General features: G+C 42.3%; 1 protein-coding gene across 7 annotated transcripts in view; it reads right to left on the bottom strand.

The window, feature by feature from the left end:
- PPP1R2 (protein phosphatase 1 regulatory inhibitor subunit 2) overlaps positions 1 to 24,976 on the bottom strand; it is a 51,435-nt gene that overhangs the window by 22,549 nt on the left and 3,910 nt on the right. For 4 of the 7 annotated variants that reach the window (XM_073626334.1, XM_073626337.1, XM_073626336.1 and 1 more), the window contains exons 2-5: positions 22,255 to 22,362; positions 19,548 to 19,634; positions 18,809 to 18,900; positions 10,611 to 10,775 (exon numbers count right to left, since the gene is read on the bottom strand). In XM_073626334.1, the coding sequence (XP_073482435.1) occupies positions 10,611 to 10,775; positions 18,809 to 18,900; positions 19,548 to 19,634; positions 22,255 to 22,362 (452 nt within the window). The remainder of the gene's footprint in view (positions 1 to 10,610; positions 10,776 to 18,808; positions 18,901 to 19,547; positions 19,635 to 22,254; positions 22,363 to 24,976) is intronic. The other 3 variants (XM_073626335.1, XM_073626338.1, XM_073626341.1) reach the window with 1 other exon arrangement.

The raw sequence follows: 24,976 nt of genomic DNA, 5'->3' as shown, positions 1-24,976 counted from the left end.
ATGAGGAGGGAGAGCCCCGGACAGATGTGTCTAGCATGCAACATTGCTGGTTTGAGATGGGGCTCAGGTAAGGAGAGGCTGGGCAGGGCTGCTGCACAAAGAAGGTTTTTTTTATGTTAATGCATAGAATGCATTAAGATAAAAGAAACTTCTGTCTTTAGAACCACCACTTAACGACCGGCCACTGTATATATACGTCATTACTTTAAAGATGGATATCTCGGTAATGGCAGCAGCTGCTGCCACAACTGAGGTATCCATCTTTAGGGCTGGCGTTTCTGTACACGATAATGGTGGTCTCTGTGGCGGGTTCACCGTGAGATCACCGTTATCGGCGGCGGGAGAGGTGCCACCCCCCCTCCGCCGCTTACCGTAGGCGTCGGTAGCGGCGGAGGCGATTGGGTCCTTTCTGTGCCTGGGTATAGAGACGAGTGAGGCCAAGATGGCGCCCACCCGTCTCTATACCATAGGATGGCCGGAGCGACGTCATTACGTCGGCTCCACCCACTTCTCTTAAAAGGCACAATTTTTTTGTGTCATTTTTTAAACAACTTTTTTTTTTTTTCTGCATTTTAGTCTAAATATGAGATTTGAGATCTCCCCAGATCTCATATTTAAGAGGACCTGTCATGCTTTTTTCTTTTACAAGGGATGTTTACATTCCTTGTAATAGGAATAAAAGTGATCCAAATTTTTATTTTTTTTTTTAAAAACAGTGAAAAAATAAATAAAATAAAGTAAAATAAATAATAATAAAATTTTTTTTTTTAAAGCGCCCTGTCCCAACGAGCTCACGCGCAGAAGCGAACGCATACGTGAGTAGCGCCCGCATATGAAAACGGTGGTCAAACCACACATGAGGTATCGCCGCGACCGGTAGAGCGAGAGCAATAATTCTAGCCCTAGACCTCCTCTAACGCAAAACATGTAGAATTTTTTAAACGTCGCCTATGGAGATTTTTAAGGGTAAAAAGTTTGACGCTTTTCCACGAGCGGGCGCAATTTTGAAGCGTGACATGTTGGGTATCAATTTACTTGGCGTAACATTATATTTCACAAAATAAAAAAAAAAATTGGGCTAACTTTACTGTTGTCTTATTTTTTTATTCAAAAAAGTGATTTTTTTCCAAAAAAAAATGCGCTTATAGGACCGCTGCGCAAATACGGTGCAAAAAAAAGTATTGCAATGACCGCCATTTTATTCTCTAGGGTGTTAGAAAAAAAACAATATATAATGTTTGGGGGTTCTAAGTAATTTTCTAGCAAAAAAAACTGTTTTAAACATGTAAACACCTAAAATCCAAAACGAGGCTGGTCCTTAAGTGGTTAAGCGGAATTTAAATTTGGCAGTTTTACTGCCCAACCCTTCCATCTGCTGTTCACTTACAGCGAGGAATGCTTTACCCAATTGCATATTTGGTGGGGCCTGTCACCTACTCTCCACATTCTGGAAGGCTGTTTTTACCACATACAATAGGTGCAGATCAGATATTTTGTCCTTCCCTTGAATGGCTCTGCTACAGAGGATTCCATGGGTCCCTATCCAAAATGAGAAAGGCACTTAGAGACACTGCCTCCTAGGGACTTGTGTCACTTTTTCCCCCATCATTGGAAATTAACTTCTCCTCTACATAATGTAGAATGGACCCAAATATTCAATGAATTCATGAATATGGAGACCCTGGTGACAGCAACAACCGAGAGAATACACGCATCTCGTGGACCAGCTTGCTGGCTCCATCACTCAGATTCTTTCTGTGCTATGTATTCCCTCTCTGAAGCATTCCCTCTGTCCATTCCTTTACTCCCAATAGGACAGCTTAATGACCCCCAGTCACCCTTTTCTACCACTGCCTTATTCCCTCTCTTTTCCTGATATATTGTAACCATTCAATGCATATTATAATGTTCTACACTGAATCTATAAACTGAAAAAAACGTAACAAAAAGACATATTTGACACAATTACGTTAACTGGTGTTTTTAAATTAGATTTGTCTGAAACTTAAAAAGGATAAGTTCACCTTTCATAATAGGCTACATCTATATTCAGGGGGTAACATGTTCTGAAAGGACTGGCCCCTACTCCACCCCCCCCCCTGTGATAACTAGCGGGGGATCTCCCCCCCCATTGATCATTTTTAATCCTTATGCTGCTAGCATTAGTAAATAGACAGGAAAGTATATCATATTTACTTGTTTTAAAATTTACTTCTTGTTTTTTTTATGTTCAATAAATTTTTATTGTTTTTTGTTAAAGCATTATAAACATGAAGAAAACAGAAACTGGGCCAGACACCAAACAGAAAGCGTGCTGGTCCAGTACATTGAAGTCTGTTAACATAAACAGAATGCATTCCAATACATAAACATAATGATTAGAAAAGGCATAAGTTATATGGGGATTTCACATAGAGTACTGACACATGGGAAATCGTCTGCTCTGTCGGTCTGGGCGCCCCTTTGGGCGCCTGCTGCGCCCGTGAACCTTGAAAGCAGATATATCTAAAGTTACTACTTTACAATTCCGAATTTAGGTCTAAAATACCTATAAATGTCTCGACCCTCCGTGGAAAATACAGAGGGACTAGAACATATGAAATCAAATGGAATGTCAAACTTTAGTTAAGAATAGAAGATAGAAAAAGAAGGAAGGAAGTATTAGGGGGAGAGGGAGAGTAGGAGAGAAGAAATAGTATTGAGGGATGGAAGAGGAGAGAAAAAGAAAAGAAGGAAAATGGGGGGGGGGGGGGGGGGTTTAGACAGCGGGCCTCATCCATTAATCAATGAAACAATCGCATACAATTCTATGCGGATCTGGAGAAATTTCTATGGCCCAGGTGTATTTATTAATGAGAGTCTACTCTTCAATTTGTCTGAAGTAGAGTAATGCCTCCAGATACTCCATATGAAGGAGAACTTTGCTTCTTTTTCTATGGATTTAGCTTGCATCTCCTCCATCAGCATAATGTCATTGATCTCTGCCACCCATTCTGTAAGGGATGGGGGTGAGTTAATTTTCCAGTGTCTAGGGATTAAGAGCCTCCCCGCACTGAGGAAAAATTTAAGAAGGCTATGTTTTTGGGATTTAGTGGAACCCGGCAGAATAGAAAGAAGTGCTAGGACAGGGGAAGGTGTGAGTGGTTTATCGTATATTTCAGAATATATTTCAAAAATGTGTGTCCAAAATGGACGGATCAGCTCACATTCCCACCAGATGTGCTTACATGTACCCTTCTCTACGTTACATCTCCAACAAATATCAGAAGCCGATGGGAACATGGTCTTGAGGTTGGTTGGGACACGATACCACCTTGATACCAGCTTGTAATTTTTTTCCTGAATATAGCTCGAGATGGATGATTTATGTGTAAAAACAAAAGCTTTACTCCATTCCGCCTTTGTAAGTTCCCTCCTGAGCTCCTCTGACCATACAGCAGTGTATTTAGGAAGGGTGTCAGTAGTGTGGTCTAGGATCATCTTGTATATCAATGAAAGGGTATGGCGCGGAGTTTCGTTATGAGTGCATAATTGTTCAAATCCAGTCAGTGGTCTGTGTATTTGATTAGTTTCGTGAAGTTTCTTACAATATGAGGTCAAATGTAAACAAGTAAGCCATGTAACCCTAGAGGTCGCTGTGTTAGGATGCGTTACATAGGTACCATTGTCACTATGAACAAATTGTTGAGCCGTGGACCAGGAATCTCTAGTGTAAATGTCTAGAGTAAGTGTAGATCTACCTTCTGGAAGGGCCGGGTTATCGAATAGAGGTGTTAGGGGGCTCGGCTCGGTAGACAATGCATATGTCTCTTTCCTTTGGTACCATATCGCCAATGCGTCTCTGGTAAGGTGGGACAGAAAATTAAGAGATTTATAAGTCTTATTGAAGCCCCAAAGGAGAACTCTTATGCCGCGTACACACGGTCGGACTTTTCGTCTACAAAAGTCCGACAGCCTGTCCGACATACTTCCGACGTACCTTCGGCGGACTTGCGGCAGACTTTCTTACGAACGGACTTGCCTACACACGACCACACAAAAGTCCGACGGATTCGTACGTGATGACGTACACCGGACTAAAATAAGGAAGTTCATAGCCAGTAGCCAATAGCTGCCCTAGCATGGGTTTTTGTCCGTCGGACTAGCACACAGACGAGCGGATTTCGGGGTCCGTCGTACTTACGACGTAAAGATTTGAAGCATGTTTCAAATCTAAAGTCCGTCGGATTTGAGGCTAAAAAAGTCCGTTGAAAGTCCGGAGAAGCCCACACACGATCGGATTACCAGCCAGCTTTAGTCCGTCAGCGTCCGTTGGACTTTTGTAGACGAAAAGTCCGACCGTGTGTACGCGGCATTAGATCAACTGAGGAAAGGTCTTGTTCCACCAGTGTGGAGGCCTTGGATAGGGGTCGGGGGAACCACTCCAACACGCGAGAGAATATGGCTGAGTTATGATACAACTCAAAATCTGGTAAGCTCAGTCCCCCCTTAACTGTGGGAGAGCATAACAATTTATGTTTCAATCTGGGGTGGTTCCCCTTCCATACAAACCTAATTGCCATGGATCGGAGAGCTATCGGAAGTGCTTGGAACAGATACAATAGTTTGGGAAGTATATCCATTTTTAACGTATTCATGCGTCCGAACCATGACAACTGTATGTCTTTCCTGTCTTCGGAGAGACGTTTCAGTTTAGTTAAAAGTGGGCTATAGTTTAGGGTGTAGATCTCTGACGTACATTTTGGTATGGCAGTTCCTAGATAAGAGATGGATTTTGTCTGCCATTGAAAGGAAAAGTTGGCTTTGAGGGAGGCCAGGGTATGCTGTGTTAATGAGAGGTTCAGTGCTTCAGTTTTAGAAATATTTAGCTTGTAGTTACTAAAGTGGCCGAACCTATCAATCTCAGCAAGAATTGACGGGATACTAATGTGGGGTTGGGTCACATAAAGGAGAAGATCATCAGCATATAGGGAAAGTTTATATTGAGAGGAGGTGGTCTGAATGCCATGTATATTTGGGTTCGACCTGATAGCTTGGGCGAGATGTTCAATTACTAATGCAAACAAAAGTGGGGATAATGGACAGCCCTGTCTGGTGCCGTTGGAAATCGTAAGTTTTTTGGATTGTGTACCGTTGACCAAAATGGTGGCTGAAGGGCAAGAGTAAAAGGGACATAATGCGTGTTAGCATTCTAGGGCCTAATCCTATTTGTGTGAGGGTGGAGTGTAAAAAGGACCAACTAACCCTATCAAAGGCCTTCTCTGCATCACAGGAGAGAAGGCAGGTTGGGGTATTGCTACAATGCGCATGTGTTATTAAGTGTATGGTTTTGGTAGTGTTGTCCCTGGCTTCAGGGCCAGGGACAAACCCCACCTGGTCTCTATGTATGATCTTGGGTAGGAAGGGTGAGAGGCGATTTGCAAGAATCTTGGCGAACAGTTTAAGGTCTATATTTAATAGGGATATCGGTCTATAGTTAGGGCATAAAGAGGGGTCTTTACCTGGCATTGGGATAACTACAATTTGGGCTTGAAGCAGAGTTGAGGAGGGGGATATCTTCTCGTCCAGAGCCGAAAAGGCTTTCGCCAAAAGGGGTGAGAGAAGTAAGGGGAACGTTCTATAAAAGCTTGGGAGAAAACCCATCTGGGCCTGGGCTCTTGCCATTTTTGAGATGCTTTATGGCCTGTGTAAAGTCAGTCTCTGACAGAGCGGACTCCAAATCCTCTATGTCAGAGGATGGGATGGTGGGAAGTGCAGTCTCTTCGATGTATGAAGAAAGGTCCTGCGGGGGGGGGTACTGGAATGGGGTTTAAATGGTGAAGTCTGTGGAGATAGATTGTATAAATTCGCGTAGTAGTGATGGAATTCTTCAGCTATGGTTGAATTGTTCAGGATTTTCCCTTTAGTGGCAGAGTTAATAAATGGGATGGGGCTTCGTATCTGACAAGGATGCAACAAATTCGCTAGATGTCTACCGCATTTATTGGCTTGGGAGTAGTGAACGAATTTCCCTTTACTTCTAGCCACCAGTGATCTTTCTGCAAAAATTTGCAAAAGGTCCTTTCTGGCGTTAATCAGTTCTAGATGAGGGGATGAGTCGGGGTTGTGTTTATGTGAATCTTCCAAAGCAACTATGGTGGCAAGGAGGCGTGTTATATCCGCCGTGCGTTCCCGTTTTAATCTAGAGCCATGTTGAATGAATTTACCCCTAAGAACGCATTTAAGCGCTTCCCATTTCGTGAGAGGATTTGTGTCGTCACGTGCATGGTCTATGACAAAATGCTTAATGGTCTGTATGATATCTTGGGTACAGACAGAGTCAAATAACAAGTTGTCGTTCAGTCTCCAAGAGGTTCTTGTTTTGTATGTCGGGATCTTCCCTAAACTTAGGTGAATAGGAGCGTGGTCCGACCATAGAGTGAGGCCAATAGAAGTGTCTGGTTTGTAGTCAAGTATGGATTGGGAGATGAAGATATAATCAAGTCTGCTATAAGATGAATGTGCAGGGGAGTAGTATGTGTAGTCCTTAGTAGTAGGGTGAATGACTCTCCATACGTCTACCAAAGAAAGGTCAGAGAGGAGTTTTCGCATTTTGGTCAGAGAGGCCAGGGAGAGTGAGGACTTACAGGTGGAGGTATCAAGAGGAGGTATCAAGGCTGCATTGAGGTCTCCTCCCAGGATCATGTTGGTCGTGCTGAAACGTTTCAGGCGTGACATCACCGTAGATAGAAATTGTTGCTGATCCTGATTTGGAGAATAAACATTAATAATAGTATAAATCATGTTCATATATGACAGTTTAAGGAAGATATATCTCCCTTGAGGATCAACATAAAAGAGTGTAGCACATCTGGTGTAAATGTAGTATGAAATGCGATGGAAACCACTTTGGATTTGGCAGATGGGTTGGTACTGTGAAACCAGGTAGGGTATTGCCGATGGAGTAATTGCGGGACGGTGTCGGACCTAAAGTGAGTTTCCTGGAGGAGGAGAATCTGCGTACGGAGTTTATGAAAATGATATAATATTTGTCTCCTTTTTTCCGGGGTATTAAAGCCCCTACAATTTAAAGAGGAGACCCTCAGGGTGGGTTGCGTTGCCATAAGAGGAACAAAAAGAGAGAGACACTATATTGAATATAGGTGAGGCCTGCCGTCTCAAGAGAGGGGAGGGAGAAAAAGGATATTGGGAGGTTTAAACGCCCTCTGGTGGTAAACATCAGAAGGATTAGTGGATAGGATGAAGAAATGAGGGAAACGAGAGAAAAGAAAAGAACCAAGGCCTTAAGGGCCATACTAAAGGTGTTGTATTCAACAAATCAGCTAATACCAATATGGAAGCTGAAAATCCTAAGGGGGGGTACAAGATCATCGCACGAAGGGGGGCCGCACCCACCGGGCAACAACATCAGGGTCTTTATAGTAACGGTACAGCTCAAGGCCCTTCACAATATATTAAGCTTTATCTGACTCTATTTCAGTGGGCATCCATAGGGTAAAACTCCACGAGTGCCCACCACTTACTAATAGGAAGGGACCTTTATCTGGCTTCAACATAAGACTAGATTCAATCAAACCTTATATGAGGTGCGATGGGGAGGAGGGGAAGGGATTCAATGAGGGGTGGAACGATCGGGCACCAACATATATAAATCTCTTATAGGAAATTAACACATATCTAATAAGATTATCAAAACCTGCAAATAAAACTGTAAAGTGTTATAATGGTATAGGGGCTCTGAGTCCCAACATGTCTGGATACCGGGGCAACTTCAGAGGTCCAAGTCCTGTGAAGGAGAAAAAAAAAAAAAAGAAGTAACCAGTCCAAAAAGAGGACTTGACAGAGTCATCCAGCCGTCGATTTGGAGGGGTCTGATTTGGATCGTTTATTCTTCTTGGATTGTTTGCGCCAGCCGGCAGGGGGTTGAAATCCAGGGGTTGCTGCACGAAGTGGCCAATCCGGCAAGGGAATTTGTGGAAGTTCAAAAGTTCCCCGGAACTTTGGTAGGTCACCCAAAGTGCGTAAAGATGCCGACTTCCCTTCATGGGATGCGGATAGGTTGAACGGAAAACCCCAACGATATTTGATATGTTTTGCTTGGAGGGCTCCCGTAAGGGGCTTCAGGGCCCGACGCATATCAAGGGTCAGCTTGGAAATGTCTGGGAGTAATAATATTTGAGTGCCATTAAAGTAGATGGCTTCTTGCGCACGTGCAGCTTGCATTATAGCATCTTTGATCACGTAGAAATGAACTCTGCAAATAACGTCCCTGGGGTGTTCTAAATTGGGGTTCTTGGGGCCCAAAGCTCTGTGTACCTGATCCAATTCCAGAGGGGTGTCTTTGTCTTTCTGTATTAAATCGTCGAAAATGGCAATGACTGCAGGGGCTAGATCTTTAGTGTCGATCGACTCTGGGAGGCCGCGGATGCGTATGTTGTTACGCCTGGCCCTGTTCTCTTGGTCATCTTGGTGGTATATTAATTGCTGTATTTGTAGAGTATGCTCATGAAGGATGTTTTCATGAGACTGCAAGGCAGTGACAGTTTCTTCAACAGTGTGCTCAACATCTTCCAGCCTGTTAGTAACATCTCTGCGCAGCTCTGCAATCTCCTGTTTATATGAACGCTCCATCCTCTGCACACAGGCCTCAAAGTCATGTTTGTTTGGGAGGGCTTTAATATAAGCCTCCATGTCCCAGCTATTAAATGACCTGTGCGATTCTGGGGAATGGCAAGCTGATCGGACTGATTCATTTTCAGAATCTGCTGGGGATCTGTTGCGCTGCCTGGTTCTCACACTCGGTGTGGATCTTTGTGAGGTGGCCCCCTGTGAGGCTGCATGCGAGCCTGAAGAGCGGGTCGGCACCATCTTGGATGAAGGGGGGCCCCGGTGATTCGGCCCTAAACAGGTGAAATAGCGATCGATTTCCCCCTCTATTTGCGGTTCTAGGGAATGCTGAGAGTCTACGCCACCCCTCTTCCCCATCACAGACCTCTGATCCAGCTTTGTGAAGCTCTCTGAGCCGTGGAATGTCCGGCGGGTGCGGGAGCTCCAGAAAAGATGGGGCCGCTCACTCCATGCGCCAAGCCACGCCCCCTACTTCTTGTTTTTTTGCCTAGGCAAATGATGTCATACATCCAAGGAGTCTTCAGGGGGAGAGGGAGAGAGAGATTTCTCTGCTAAGCACACTCTGCTGCGTGCATGCTTGAGCTAAGAGCAGATGGATTCCAGGAAGTAAATGCTACATGAATCATTTGCCCTTAACTCAAGATGGCCAAGACCAGAAATGCTTTGGGATGTTTTTCAAAGCGATTTCTCAACAAACTAAAGCATAGAGAAGAATGAAGATCTGATTTAAAAGAGAATTTATTGATAAAATAGTTAAAAGGGCAATATTTGATGCAGACGTATAGGAAACTGGTAAATTCAGTTACAATAGAGTAGTGTGAACGGTTTTAACCTGCCACAAATGTGTATTTCTGTTCAGCCATATCTCTAACCCAAACACCCTAGGTCAGGCATGTCCAAAGTCTGGCCCTCGGGTCATTTGCGGCCCGCATTACGGTTTGATGTGGCCCCCACTTGGAATTTACACATATATCCATCTGTGGCCCCCAAGCTCAACCGTGTTATGTTTTTTTTTGCTGTGAATACATCCATCTTCTTTAGCTGAACAAATCCCCGAGCGCCGCATTCATTGTTAGGGGGTGTGTGGCTGGGCATGTTCAAAAGTCGATGTGCCAGAGCCGCTATGAAGCTGACAGCGTGCAGAGCCAATCACAGGCACTGTGACTATTCCCAATCTCTGCCTCTGCGGCCTGATGCAGAGATCGGGGGAAATGTCACAGTGCCTGTGATTGGCGGTGGCGCTGCACTGTCAGCTTCCTTGCGGGCTCGGGCACATGGACTTCTGAACACGCCCAGCCACACACCCCTTAACAATGAGCGCAGCGCTCGGGGATTTGTTCAGCTAAAGAAGATAGATGTATTCACAGCAAAAAAAAAAAAAAAACACAACACGGCCGAGCTTGGGGGTCACAGATGGATATACTTGGGGGGGGCCACAGATAGATATATGTAAATTCCAAGTGGGGGCCACATCAAACCGGAACACTGTTCCTTTCAGTCAATGAGATGAACTGGTGGATTATAATATATATATAAAAATTTTTTTTTTTTTTTTTTTACATGGCACGCCTGAGCTCATCGTTACCCTGAGAAGAGAAGATATATATATTATATAATCACCATATATTGTCATCAATGTTACGAAATGAATAGTATTCCGTTTGCAATAAATTTTGCATAAAATATTTAATTTGCATTTAATTTTAATGGTTCAGAAAAAATCAGGCAAAATGGTCGTCCCTCACGCATGTTCACTTCATGAAATCTGGCCCTCTTTGAAAAAAACTTTGGACACCCCTGCCCTAGGTTATGACTCACTTCAGTTGCAGTTAAAGAAATAATGCTAGGTCTAGGATTGTCCTAGCATGTAAATTTATTGTCAAGAAGCAGCAAAACACTGGTGATGTCTAAATTGGGGTATTTTATATTGACCTTATATTCTACTTTAATAACAGAATTCAGAAAAAGCTCAAAAATCTCACCATCATTACCATCTGTGTCTGTTATATCTTGCATCTCCTCATCTTCATCTTCTTCATCTTCCTCATCTTCTTCATTGCTTTTTTCTATTAACTGCCTGCCGAGCTTTATATTCATGCCTTCATTGTAGTGGTGTTTTCTTTTCATTTCAAACTCCTTTTTCTTTTCTGAGTTTAACAATACAAGATTCTGAATAAGTTTATGCATCAGTAGAAAAAAAAAAAAATCGCAAACTATAAACTGAGGCTTCACAGTAAATATCTTACTCCAGAAGTACTCAGTAGAACAAAAAATAATTACATGCAATAGGAAAATGCAGATCAGACGTCTGAAGGTAAACTCAGTATTCACAGCTGCTATCGAGGGATTGCTAGAAAGCTGTGACAGATGAGACAGAACAGTTATGCCACGTACACATGGTCGGAATTTCCGACAACAAATGTTTGATGGGAGCTCGTTGCCGGAAATTCCGACCGTGTGTAGGCTCCATCAGACATTTTCCGTCGGAATTTCCGACAAACAAAATTTGAGATCTGGATCTCAAATTTTCCGCTAACAAAATCCGTTCTCGTAAATTCCGAGTGTGTGTAGACAATTCCGACACAAAATTCCACACATGCTCGGAATCAAGCAGAAGAGCCGCACTGGCTATTGAACTTTTATTTTTATTTTTATCGGCTCATCGTGTTGTACGTCACCGCTTTCTTGACAGTTGGAATTTCCAACAGCATTTGTGTGACCGTGTGTATGCAAGACAAGTTTGAGCCAACATCCGTCTGAAAAAAAAACATGGATTTTGTTGTCGGAATGTGCGATCGTGTGTACGTGGCATAACAGTTATAAGGAGGAATAGGATGAGCCCTTTTAAAACCTTACCTCAATTTTTACTCTTTATTCTAACTAGAGGTTACTGTTAAAGTGGTTGTAAACATTAGTCATGAAATCTGAACAAAGCACAAACTGTATATCTGTAGTGTTTGTCTATCTCCAAAGCTCTGTGTCATTTCTCTCTGGGGCTTTGTTCCTCTTATCAGCACTTCACATCACTTCAGACAAGTTGTCACAACATGAGATAAAATGGTGATGGGGAGAGCTCAGCACACAGCTTGTCTATTCACAACACAGCGCTGCATTGTTCCTGTGCCGTGTGTGAAGGGGTATGCATCTCTTTCCTCCAATCAGGTGTCACACAGTTGCACAAGAGCTCTAACTGCAGCTCTCCACCCCCTCCTCTGTGCGCCTGACAGACACAGAAGGATTTTCAACACTTTGAATCTGGGTTCACACTGTCTTCGGATGTGGCTCACAGCAGAGGTCCTGTGAGTACCTGTCCTCCATTTCAGGGACGAATCAGGCCTGAATTTGGATCTAAAACAGAGCCAAAGACACACAGGACCCCTGTGCAATCTTCTCCATGGCTGCCATTGAGCTGTGTGAACCGGCTCCATTGAGAGCCGGTCACAGTCTCCTGTCATCCAAATTGGATGCGGGGAAACCCCAATCCAATTCGCATGAGTGTGAACCCAGCCTGAAGGGATGTAGAAAAGATAAGACTGCAGATAATTAGATTGTAAGCTCTAATGAGCAGGGTCCTCTGATTCCTCTTATACCAAATTTTATCGTAACTAATGTCTGCCTTCATTTTGTAAAGCGCTGTGCAAACTGCTGATGCTATATAAATCCTGTATAATTATAATAAACAAGTAAAACCTATGTAACAGGATAAGTTTCATCTTTGTTTATTATCCGATTCTATTCACTTCACTGGGTATATTTATTATATACCCATTTATTTATATTTTTGGATATTTATTATAGAAAAAAAAAAAAAAAAAGTACAAAATATTGTATTTTTTTTTCAAAATTGGCACTTTTTTTTTTTGTTTATAGCGCAAAAAAATAAAAACCGCAGAAGTGATCAAATACCACCAAAAGAAAGCTATTTGTGGGGAAAAAAAAAAAAGACATAAAATTTTGTTTGGGTAAAACGTTGCACGACCGCGCAATTGTCAGTTAAAGCGACGCAGTGCCGTACTGCAAAAAATGGCCTGGTCAGGAAGGGGGCAAATCCTTCTAGGGCTATAGTGGTTAATAAGCCTATGAACTATGATTATTATATATATTAGGGTTGAAACAACTAATCGATTAATCGACAACTAATCGATGAAATTAATCGATTACTATTTTCATAATCGATTAAATCGGCCAGTAACATAATGGTGTTAAAAAAAACTAAAATGAGCCATTTATAGTACAAAAAGAGCAAATAATCGCTACTGTAAATATTACTTTCACAGTTCTACAGTAAAAAAAAAAAAAAAAAAAAAAAAATGATTATCTGCTTTTTTTGTACTATAAAAGGGTTCATTTTCATTTTTTTAACCCCATTATGTTACTAAACGTAAAAGCAAACTGTATAGGTGTGTACTGAGCATTATGCCGGCCACACGGATCAATTTTCAGACAAGAATATTCAGACGAAAAATCTTTGTACATTCACTGAATGAAAGAATGTTGTTTGAAATCTTCACTTGTTTTTAACATTCTGTTTTTAAAATGAACGTAATTTCTGAACGAAAACCACATACATGGTCTGAAAATTCCTTTGATCAAGACGTTTTCTATCTCTAAATTTTCCCGTCACTGTGGTTGAAAACGAGCATTGTTTTGACCCCACTAACGATTAGAAAATCGAATGAACGTTCTTAAAATGAAAATTTTTTTTTGAAGGAAGACATTGTTTTTTAATAAAAAAAAAATGTGATCTCCGAGTCTGATGATATCTACCAGATTCACCCTCTAATAGTATATACAGTATATCTCTCCTCTAATAGTATATACAGTATATCTCCTCTAATAGTATATCTCTTCTGTCTGTTATTCTCAGAGTGGATTCGATATTTTGCTCCCTAACCATATAGTTGGTTATTTATATTTACCACTGCATAGTGATATTTGAGAAGAAATTGCCTTTTTTTAAAACTTTACATATTAACTAAATTATACACCACACTTTTCTTTAAGGTTATTAATCGACACAATAATCGGCCAACTAATCAATGAATATAATCGTTAGTTGCAGCCCTAATATATTTATATTACACACACACACACACACACACACACACACACACACACGGAATGGAAAGTAGTCAGACCCCCTTAAATTTTTCACTCTTTGTTATATTGCTACTATGCTATGATTCCTACTGTATTAAAGTGTATTGTATTTGTACTGTCTACCCTCAAGTTGTAAAGTGCTACGTAAACTGTTGGCGCTATATAAATCCTGTATAATAATAATAATAATAATAATATTGCAGCCATTTGCTAAAATCATTTAAGTTCACTTTTTTCCTCATTAATGTACACACAGCACCCCATATTGACAGAAAAACACAGAATTGTTGACATTTTTGCAGATTTATTAAAAAAGAAAAACTGAAATATCACATAGTCCTAAGTATTCAGACCCTTTGCTCAGTATTTAGTAGAAGCACCCTTTTGATCGAATACAGCCATGAGTCTCTTTGGGAAAGATGCAACAAGTTTTTCACACCTGGATTTGGGGATCCTCTGCCATTCCACCTTGCAGATCCTCTCCAGTTCTGTCAGGTTGGATGGTAAACATTGGTGGACAGCCATTTTTAGGTCTCTCCAGAGATGCTGAATTGGGTTTAAGTCAGGGCTCTGGCTGGGCCATTCAAGAACAGTCACGGAGTTGTTGTGAAGCCACTCCATTATTTTAGCTGTGTGCTTAGGGTCATTGTCTTGTTGGAAGGTAAACCTTCGGCCCAGTCTGAGGTCCTGAGCACTCTGGAGAAGGTTTTCGTCCAGGATATCCCTGTACTTGGCCGCATTAATCTTGCCTTCGATTGCAACCAGTCGTCCTGTCCCTGCAGCTGAAAAACACCCCAAATCATGATGCCACCACCATGCTTCACTGTTGGGACTGTATTGGACAGGTAACGAGCAGTGCCTGGTTTTCTCCACACATACCGCTTAGAATTAAGGCCAAAAAGTTCTATTTTGCTCTCATGAGAGCAGAGAATCTTATTTCTCACCATCTTGGAGTCCATCAGGTGTTTTCTTTTAGCAAACTCCATGCGGGCTTTCATGTGTCTTGCACTGAGAAGAGGCTTCCGTCAGGCCACTCTGCCATAAAGCCCTGACTGGTGGAGGGCTGCAGTGATGGTTGACTTTCTACAACTTTCTTCCATCTCTTGACTGCATCTCTGGAGCTCAGCCACAGTGATCTTTGGGTTCTTCTTTACCTCTCTCACCAAGGCTCTTCTCCCCCGATAGCTCAGTTTGGCCGGACGGCCAGCTCTAGGAAGGGTTCTGGTCGTCCCAAACGTCTTCCATTTAAGGATTATGGAGGCCACTGTGCTCTTAGGAACCTTAAGTGCAGCAGAATTTTTTTTGTAACCTTAGCCAGATCTGTGCCTTGCCACAATTCTGTCTCTGAGCTCTTCAGGCAGTTCCTTTGACCTCATGATTCTAATATGCTCTGACATGCACTGTGAGCTGTAAAGTCTTATATAGACAGGTGTGTGGATTTCCTAATCAAGTCCAATCAGTATAATCAAACACAGCTGGACTCAAATGAAGGTGTAGAACCATCTCAAGGATGATCAGAAGAAATGGACAGCACCTGAGTTATATATATGAGTGTCACAGCAAAGGGTCTGAATACTTAGGACCATGTGATATTTCGGTTTTTCTTTTTTAATAAATCTGCAAAAATGTCAACAATTCTATGTTTTTCTGTCAATATGGGGTGCTGTGTGTACATTAACCACTTACCAACCGGCCCATAGCCGAATGACGGCTGCAGGGCGGTTGGATAACTCTGGGAGGACGTACTATGACGTCCTCCCAGAATTCCCCTCTCGCGCGCCCCCTGGGGCGCGCACTCGAACACATCCGTGACCGCCGGGTCCAGGGAACCCGGCGCATCACGGATCCCGGTAAATGGCCGCTGATCGCGGCCGTTTACCATGTGATCGAGCCGTCAAATGACGGCGCGATCACATGTAAACAGACGCCGGTTCCTTTCCTCCCCTCCTGTGTACCGATCGGTACACTGAGCGGGGAGGGGGATGGATGGATGTCTGCAGCGCTGTGGGCTGTATGTGTAGTGCCCACAGCGCTACACAGAGACATCCATCCATGCTCAGCCATCCCTACTACTATGCAATGCTGTGCAATACTCTGCAATACCCCACAACACTCTGCAATGCCCCCCCCCCCCCCCCCCCCATACTCTGCAATGCCCCCCTATTACAAGGATGTTTATATTCCTTGTAATAGAAATAAAAGCGGTCAAAAATTTTTTTTTTTGGAAAAAAGCATCAAACTAAAATAAATAAAGTAAAATGAACAATAAAAAAAAAAAAAAAAATTTTTTAAAGCGCCCCTGTCCCTGTGTGCTCGCATGCAAAAGCGAACGCATACGTAAGTCCCGCCCACATATGAAAACGGTGTTCAAACCACACATGTGAGGTATCGCTGCGATCGGTAGAGCGAGAGCAATAATTTTGGCCCTAGACCTCCTCTGTAACTCAAAACATGTAACCATGGATGTCTGCAGCGCTGTGGGCTGTATGTGTAGTGCCCACAGCGCTGCACAGAGACATCCATCCATGCTCAGCCATTCCTACTACTATGCAATGCTGTGCAATACTCTGCAATACCCCCACAATACTCTGCAATACCCCCACAATACTCTGCAATGCTGTGCAATACTCTGCAATACCCCCACAATACTCTGCAATGCTGTGCAATACTCTGCAATACTCTGCAATACCCCCACAATACTCTGCAATGCTGTGCAATACTCTGCAATGCCCCCCCCCCCATACTCTGCAATCCCCCCCCCATACTCTGCAATGCCCCCCCCCCATACTCTGCAATGCCCCCCCCCCCCATACTCTGCAATGCCCCCCCCCCATACTCTGCAATGCCCCCCCCCCATACTCTGCAATGCCCCCCCCCATACTCTGCAATGCCCCCCCCCCATACCCCGCCATGCTGAGCCATGCTCAGCTGTACTCGGCCTCTGTATGTGGCCAGGCTGTGGAAGTCTCACACATGGGGTATCGCCGTACTCAGGAGGAGCAGGAGAATCTATTTTGGGGTGTCATTTTTGGTATGTACATGTTATGTGGTAGAAATATTGTATAAATGGACAACTTTGTGTTAAAAAAAAAAAAAAAAAAAGCGTTTTAACCACTTCCCGCCCGCCGGCCGTCATACAACGTCCTTGACTTTGTGCGGAGATATCTGAATGATGGTTGCAGCTACAGGCATCATTCAGATATCAGCTTTTTCAGCCGGCGATTCCCTACACCATGAGAACGATCATAGCAGCTGTTCCACTGCTTGATTGTTCTTACGGGAGGCAAGAGGGGACGTCCCCCCTTCCCGCCGCCTTGCGGTGCTTCTACCGACTCACCGCTACGATCGAAGCCAGGATCTTTTTTTTTTTTTTTTTTTTTTTTAATTTCAGGCTTCCCAGCCTAGAGGTGAGATGTGGGGTCTTATTGACCCTATATCTCACTGTAAAGAGGACCTGTCATGCCATATTCCTATTACAAGGATGTTTATATTCCTTGTAATAGAAATAAAAGCGGTCAAAAATTTTTTTTTTTGGAAAAAAGCATCAAACTAAAATAAATAAAGTAAAATGAACAATAAAAAAAAAAAAAAAATTTTTTAAAGCGCCCCTGTCCCTGTGTGCTCGCATGCAGAAGCGAACGCATACGTAAGTCCCGCCCACATATGAAAACGGTGTTCAAACCACACATGTGAGGTATCGCTGCGATCGGTAGAGCGAGAGCAATAATTTTGGCCCTAGACCTCCTCTAACTCAAAACATGTAACCAGTAAAAAATTTTAAAGCGTCGCCTATGGGGATTTTTGAGTAGCAAAGTTTGGCGCCATTCCACAAGCGCGTGCAATTTTGAAGGGTGACATGTTGGGTATCTATTTACTCGGCGTAACTTCATCTTTCACATTATGCAAAAACATTGGGCTAACTTTACTGTTTTGGTTTTTGTAAAGCACAAAACAGTTTCTTTTCCAAAAAAAAAACGCGTTAAAAAAATTGCTGCGCAAATACCGTGCGAGATAAAAAGTTGCAACGACCGCCATTGTATTCTCTAGGGTCTTTGCTAAAAAAACATATATAATGTTTTGGGGTTCTAAGTAATTTTCTAGCTAATAAATGATGATTTTTACATGTAGGAGAGAAATGTCAGAATTGGCCTGGGTGCTCCAGAACGCCTGAAGGTGCTCCCCTGCATGTTGGGCCTCTGTATGTGGCCACGCTGTGTAAAAGTCTCACACATGTGGTATCACCATACTCGGGAGTAATAGCAGAATGTGTTTTGGGGTGCAATTTGTGGTATGCATATGCGGTCTGTGAGAAATACCCTGCTAATATGACAATTTTGTGGAAAAAAAAAAAAAGTAAAAAAAAAAAACCTTGATTTTGCAAAGAATTGTGGGAAAAAATGACAACTTCAAAAAACTCATCATGCATCTTTCTAAATACCTTTGAATGTCTTCTTTCCAAAAAGGGGTCATTTGGGGGGTATTTGTACTTTTCTGGCATGTTAGGGTCTCAAGAAATTAGATAGGCCGTCAGTAATTCAGGTGTGATCAATTTTCAGATATGCGCACCATAGCTTTTGGACTCTATAACTTTCAAAAAGACCAAATAATATCCACCGATTTGGGTTATTTTTACCAAAGATATGTAGCGGTATAAATTTTGGCCAAAATATATGAAGAAAAATTACTAATTTGCAAAATATTATAACAGAAATGAAGAAAAATTTATTTTTTTACAGATTTTTCGGTCTTTTTTCTTTTACGGCGCAAAAAATAAAGAACCCAGCAGTGATTAAATACCACCAAAAGAAAGCTCTATTTGTGTGAAAAAAAGGACAAAAATTTCATAAAGATACAGTGCTGCATGACTGAGTAATTGTCATTCAAAATGTGAGAGCACCAAAAGCTGAAAATTGGTCTGGTTAGGAAGGGGGTTTAAGTGCCCAGTTGTCAAGTGGTTAATGAGGAAAAAAAAAAAAAAGAACTTAAATGATTTTAGCAAATTTCTGTCCCCACTGTGTATATATAATGATGATTGTAAAGTCTTTTTTTTTTTTTTATGTATAAATAGATTTTCCAGTACCTCTTTCCTCTGGTGTCAGCTCTTCCTCCTCTTCTTCACTGCTCTCTTCTTCAGTCAGGAATTTTGGATCCATTCCTTCTGCGGCAGCTAGCCTAAAGACACGCAAGGCTTTAAAAAACTAAATATGACCATTCTTTCTATATTTAACATCACACATCATATAGTGCCAACAGACATGTTCAAAGCCTTAAGCTTAACTCTAGAAAAACAGCTAAATACACAAAGATGTATCACTTCTCCTGAAAAATGATTTATAATTACTGTGTTTTGTATAACCAGGTAAAAACGTTACCTTTTCCCCTTTAACAGGTTGGTAAATGCCTGCTGACATGGATACTATTTTGACCTTAAAAGGGGATTATTTTTTCTGCAACTTTGTGAACTGAAGATATTTCTATGAAAATGGTAATTTCTGTACTTTAACAATACAATACTGAAGCTTAAATGGATTTCTTAGTGAAACTGCAAATATAGATATAGATATGTGATTACGCTTTTTTTTTTTTTTTTTTTACTAAGTATAAAATAAAAAAACATAGCTGGGGATTATTCTGGAAATTTATTGAGACACACCACACATACTGTGGTGAAAAAGCTTGGAATGGTGTCAGAATCAAGCACAGAAAAATAAAAATAGAAAAAATAAAGTCCTTTTAAAAGCAATATCTTTCGTTGATCAATGGTTACTACATAGATTGCAATTCACATTAGCGGTTTAACCTCAACAAAAAATTCTTACTTCTGTGCCAAGACATCTGCTGTCAGAGCTTCATTTGACTCCGAATCACTCATGGCTCCTTCATCATCATCACCATCACCAACCATTCTGTGAGAAAAAAAAGTTATACTGTTGTCACTTTAGAATTAGATGCTGTACAAAAGCATTCTATTTAGTAGGCAAATTTGCCAAAGCCTTTAAAAAGGAAGTAAACCCTGATGGGTTTACATCCTCTTTGTTTCCCTGCAAAGGTAAAGCATAATGGGCTACTATGCATCACATAGTAGCCCATTATGTGTCACTTACCTGAAACCGAAGCCCGCGATGTCCCCGATTTCCTCTCCGGCTGGAAGCGTCCATCTTCCTTCCGGGGTCGTGGACTCCGGCTCTGTGACTGGCCGGAGTTGCGTTACGTCACTCCCGCGCATGAGCCGCCAGTCACGGCATGACCTTTTCTTGGAACGGCACAGTGTGAAATTTCTAAAGTGAGCATGCGCCGAATAGGTCGGCGCATGCGCAGAAGAAATCCTTGTACAGGGAATTGTAAATATCTCCTAAACCATGTAGGTTTAGGAGATATTTACAGCACCTACAGGTAAGCCTTAAAACAGGCTTACCTGTAGGTAAAAGTGTGTTGTAAGGGTTTACAACCACTTTAAAAGGATAAGCTGACCTTTTAGTAACAAGTTACATCTGTACTCAGGGTGTAACATGTAATATACTACAAGCAGCAGCCCTGCACCCCCTATGATCCCGCATCGTGACAGCAGACAGGAGATCTTCTCCACTGCATGCACTGTCACAATCGGATAACAGCGCGGCTGTGCAGCACACAGCTGCATGATTCATTCACATAGATCTTCAAATGACAGCCATGGCTGACAGCTTGTGGTTCTCAATGAACCGTGAATGTGCTGGCGAGTGTAGTTCATTGATTCTTTCTGCAGTTCAGGGAGGTACAGGCAGACAGCTATACTTAGAACCAGCAGAAGCCTGACATTTAAGGTGTAGCATAGTGCAAATGGCACTCCCACTACACTCGTAGTCCATTGACACTTATTCTAGTTCTCCTACTGAAATTACTTACCTTGGTATGGGGCAGGGAGGTGAAAGAAGAGCCTGCAAGAGCCCAGCATTGCACTCACGATTGTTTGCTTTAGGCTCCATTCACACCTATGCGTTTTTTCATGTTTTTTGCATTAACACAGGACATTACTTTTAACATGGGTTCCAATGGAACATGTTCACATCAATGCATTTTTGTGCCTCTGCATTTTTGGAAAGGGGTCAGTGACCTTTTTAAAATGCAAAACGGTGCTTTTTTTGCTTTTTTGGTTCAACAGACTTCAATGGAGAGGCTGGAGAAAACCATGCAGTGCGTTTTTTCCACAATGAAAATCACTGAAGAAACGCTGAAAATCAAACTGCATTGGTATGATTGGAGCCTAATGCCGCGTACACACGAGCGGAATTTCGTCCCGCAAAAGACCGATGAGATTTTTTCGTCGGAAAATGCGACCGTGTGTATGCTCCATCGGACTTTTGCTGGCCGAAATTCCAGCCAGCAAAAAATTGGGAGCATGTTCTTAATTTTTCAGTCGGAAAAAGTTCCTATCTGAAAATGCGATCGTCTGTGGCAATTCCGACGCGCAAAATTCCTACGCATGCTCGGAAACAATTCGACACATGCTCAGATGCATTAAACTTCATTTTCTCGGCTCGTCGTGGTGTTGTACGTCACCGCATTCTTGACAGTTGTAAGTTCAGCAAACTTTTGCGTGACTGTGTGTATGCAAGGCAAACTTGAGCAGAATCCCGTCGGAAAAGCCGTCATCTCTTTTTCCGACAAGAAGTCCGACCGTGTGTACGCGGCATTAGAGTAACAAATCAAGCGACGCACATTTGTAAAGCATACTCTACTGGGCTTTATATACAAAAGCCTTTCATAACCATTACTTTGGCTTTATAAATTGGTCCAGGTATACTGTGCTATATATAGTTACATAGTTAGTCGGGTTGAAAAAAAAAAAAGACACAAGTCTATCTAGTTCAACCATATAAGCGACATTACATTTTAGATTGTGTGTTAACCTTTGAAAAGAACCAACCAGCAAACAAAAACACTTGCCTTGCCGTTAGAGATTTAAAGGTTAATTCTCCTTTTACATCCAAAAAAATAAAATGTTACCAACCAACACCCTACCCATTCCTCTGGTCTGCCCTCAGAACTTACAGTACAAACAAGGAGAACATGGAAGGGTGACGCATGCCAAAAAACAACATAGAAAAATTCCCAGCTCACTTATCAGCCACATTACCAGACTGGCAAGTGAGCTGGAGATTTTTCTTTGTTGTTTTTTGACATCCTAGAACTTGCTTGCTCTTGAACAAGTTCTCTGCCATCCACATCTGCCCATTTAACAAACTGTACACTTTTCACTCTGTACACAGCAATTGCATGTGTTGATTGGTCAGTGCAGTCACATGACTGTTACAGTAAAGCAATTATGTGAACAGGGCCTAAAACTTAAAGTCACTTGATCAATACAACAGCCAGGGAGTTCGTGTTTTCAAGAGAGGTCAACAATAGCAGTCTACATAGTTCCCTTAGTACATTTATAAAATTTGCTAATTATATTTACAATGATTTTATATTACTAGATCTAGAGTCATCTGAGTGGTTGCCATACTTCATATATATTTACAGACATTTGTCCGACATTCTTACCTGTGGTAGGGTGTGCTAGGCTCATCTATTTTCATTAAGCCATAGTCTTTGTCAGAAGGATGATATGTTGCCAGAATATTCATTTCATCCCACTTCTGTGACTTCTTACTAGAAGCAAATACAAGTAAAACTCCAAGTCAAAATGTCTTCAAAATAAAAACAATTCAGCCTCACTTTAAATGATATATTCAGTAAACTGCCTAGTAATACCCAACAGCTGCCAGATGCCTCCCAACAACCAGTGTGCCTAACACATGGACGCAAATCTTCAATGTTTTTTGTAGGCTACTATACTTGATCATTGGCTCTAGAAACTGAATGGGTAAGCAAAGCCTTTAAAAGCATGGAAACATTAAGGCAAAAGACATATTTAAATGAATATGGCATAGGGCAGGCAAATCTGTCTTTAGGAGAAACAGCAATAATTGAACTAGGCAAGCATCTGAATATTCAGTCTTAAAGTGGCTATAAACACTCACATATACCCAGTGAAGTGACTATCCTCAGGTGATACACATAGATTAAACAAATCCTCTTACATACAGTAAGTTGTATCTGTTTATCTGCAGCCTTCGCTTCTGTACATCTGTTTAAAGTGCAGAATTTATAAAGCTTGTCTGAGCTGTCAGAAAACAAGGGGGTTGGCGAGCTGAAGTTACACTCCATAGTAGAGCTCAGTAAGGAGAGTTGTGAGAGCTGATTGGAGGGAAGGGACACCCCCCCTTCACACAGGAACAGAGATGAGGCTGTCAATCAGCTGGAGGTCCCTCCCATCATCTTTTTTCTCTTGGTGTCAGGAACATGTCAGAAGTGACTTGTGCTGATGAGGAATGAAGCAGCAAACAAAAACGACATTTAGTGCGCTCAAAGGGTGTAATATATATATATATATATATATATATATCCCCTCCGGTCTGGAATAGCACACTGCGTCAGTAGTTTAAAACCTAATTTGAGCTGTCTTTAGGCTGGTCCCATCACTCGCAGCCACTTTACAGCTCTGATACATTGCTTCTGAGGAAGGGGCCTGATGTCAGCCGGGGAGATCAGGTGGCCGCTTGTCTCCTCCGCAGAAGCCCTGTCTCATAGCTGTAAAGCGGCTGCGAGTCACGTGACCAGCCTGAAGACCGCTCAAATTAGGTATTTACACCGCTCGTTTTTGAAAACTAAATGACACAGTGTGCTATGCCAGCCTCTCTGAGAGGCTGGCAGTGAAAATTTTTTAATTTTACAAGAAGGGTGGTGGGGGGCAAGGCCAGAGACAGACACAGAGGGGGGTAACAGGCAGGAAGGAGGGGGGAGAGGAGAGCAGAGCAGGGAAGCCTATCACGGCGGGAGGCACTTTGACCACAGTGATCATGGCGGAGCTGCCCTGATTATAGTGATCTGTTTAGAGGGGGGCAGATTACATAGCACAAGCGCTGTGCTGTGTAATCTGCTTTAAGGGACCAGGATCTGCATTTTTTTTGGGGGGTAAGACCCCTTTCACACTGAGGCGCTTTACAGGTGCTACAGCACTAAAAATAGCGCCTGCATAGAGCCTCTCCTGTCTCTCCAGTGTGAAAGCCCGAAGCAGCATCTTTGGAGCAGTGAAGGAGTGGTGTATACACCGCTCCTGCCCATTGAAATAAATGGGCACTGCTGCCGAACAGCCAGCGGCGCTTTGCGGGTCTTTTTAACCCTTTTTTGGCCGCTAGCGGGGGGTCAAAAGCGCCCAGCTAGCGGCCGAAAACCCCTGCAAAGACGACGATAAAGTGCCGCTAAAAGGGGCCTTAAGAAACACTTTAATTGGGACAAGTACAGATAGAGGGATATACTTTGTCGATATTTCATGTCTGAGGTTTAATAAGCACTTTAAATGATTACAATTATGCAGGCCTTCCTATGAAAAATGTATACTACTTTTTCTTAGTCTAGGGACATCTCTTAAGAGTCAGATGTGAGAGCACCTCTAAAGTATGACAACCGCCGTCAACTAACCAAATTTAGGCACATAATACGAGCTGTATTCATGTTGAAACGTTAACAATAACAGCATTGAAAACAGCAGTTGTTACATTCCTATAAAATACATTACTCTATTATGCAATATTGTTATGCCGGAGACAACATGCTAAGCAGCATATTAAGCCGCAGGTAGATTGTGAACTGTCAGTGACCTCCCAACTATAACTAGTACAGCGGCTGGGGGGGGGGGGGGGGAAGTAACTAAAACTGGAGCACTCAGAATCTGCAAGCCAATCAGCTTCTAACTTCAACTTGTTCAATTAAGCTTTGACAATACAACCTGGAAGCTGATTGGTTTCTATGCAGAGCTGCACTAGATTTTGCAAGCTCCAGCTTTAGTAAATTTCCCCCTAAACATCAATTCTGTCTGCTGCTCCGTTCCTCTGCCATCAACATGAATCACTTCTGGCAAGTTTTCCTGCAGAATGCCACAGAGCCACAAAAAAGACACAGCCAACTTCCCAATTATCAGCTCTGCACACTACTCGCACCTCCCTATTGGCTAATGAAACTGTCTATCACAGCAATAAGCCAACATTGTGGATCAGGAGGCAAGAAGTGGTGGTCATTTAGGCATCAGTGCATTTTGGTCTTGAGGCTCTCTGCAGAGAAGCAGATCAAATGTGATAACATAGGTGATATTTTGAAAGGTTTTCTGTAGCCGCAGGTATAACCTAAACCTAAAGTCCAGGAAAACTAGATTGGGCCAATGTGG

This window comes from Aquarana catesbeiana, linkage group LG04 (assembly GCF_042186555.1).
Source record: "Aquarana catesbeiana isolate 2022-GZ linkage group LG04, ASM4218655v1, whole genome shotgun sequence".
Taxonomy (NCBI): domain Eukaryota; kingdom Metazoa; phylum Chordata; class Amphibia; order Anura; family Ranidae; genus Aquarana; species Aquarana catesbeiana.
The sequence above is the reverse complement of the archived record's forward strand: the minus strand, read 5'-3'. Positions and strand labels throughout refer to the sequence as shown.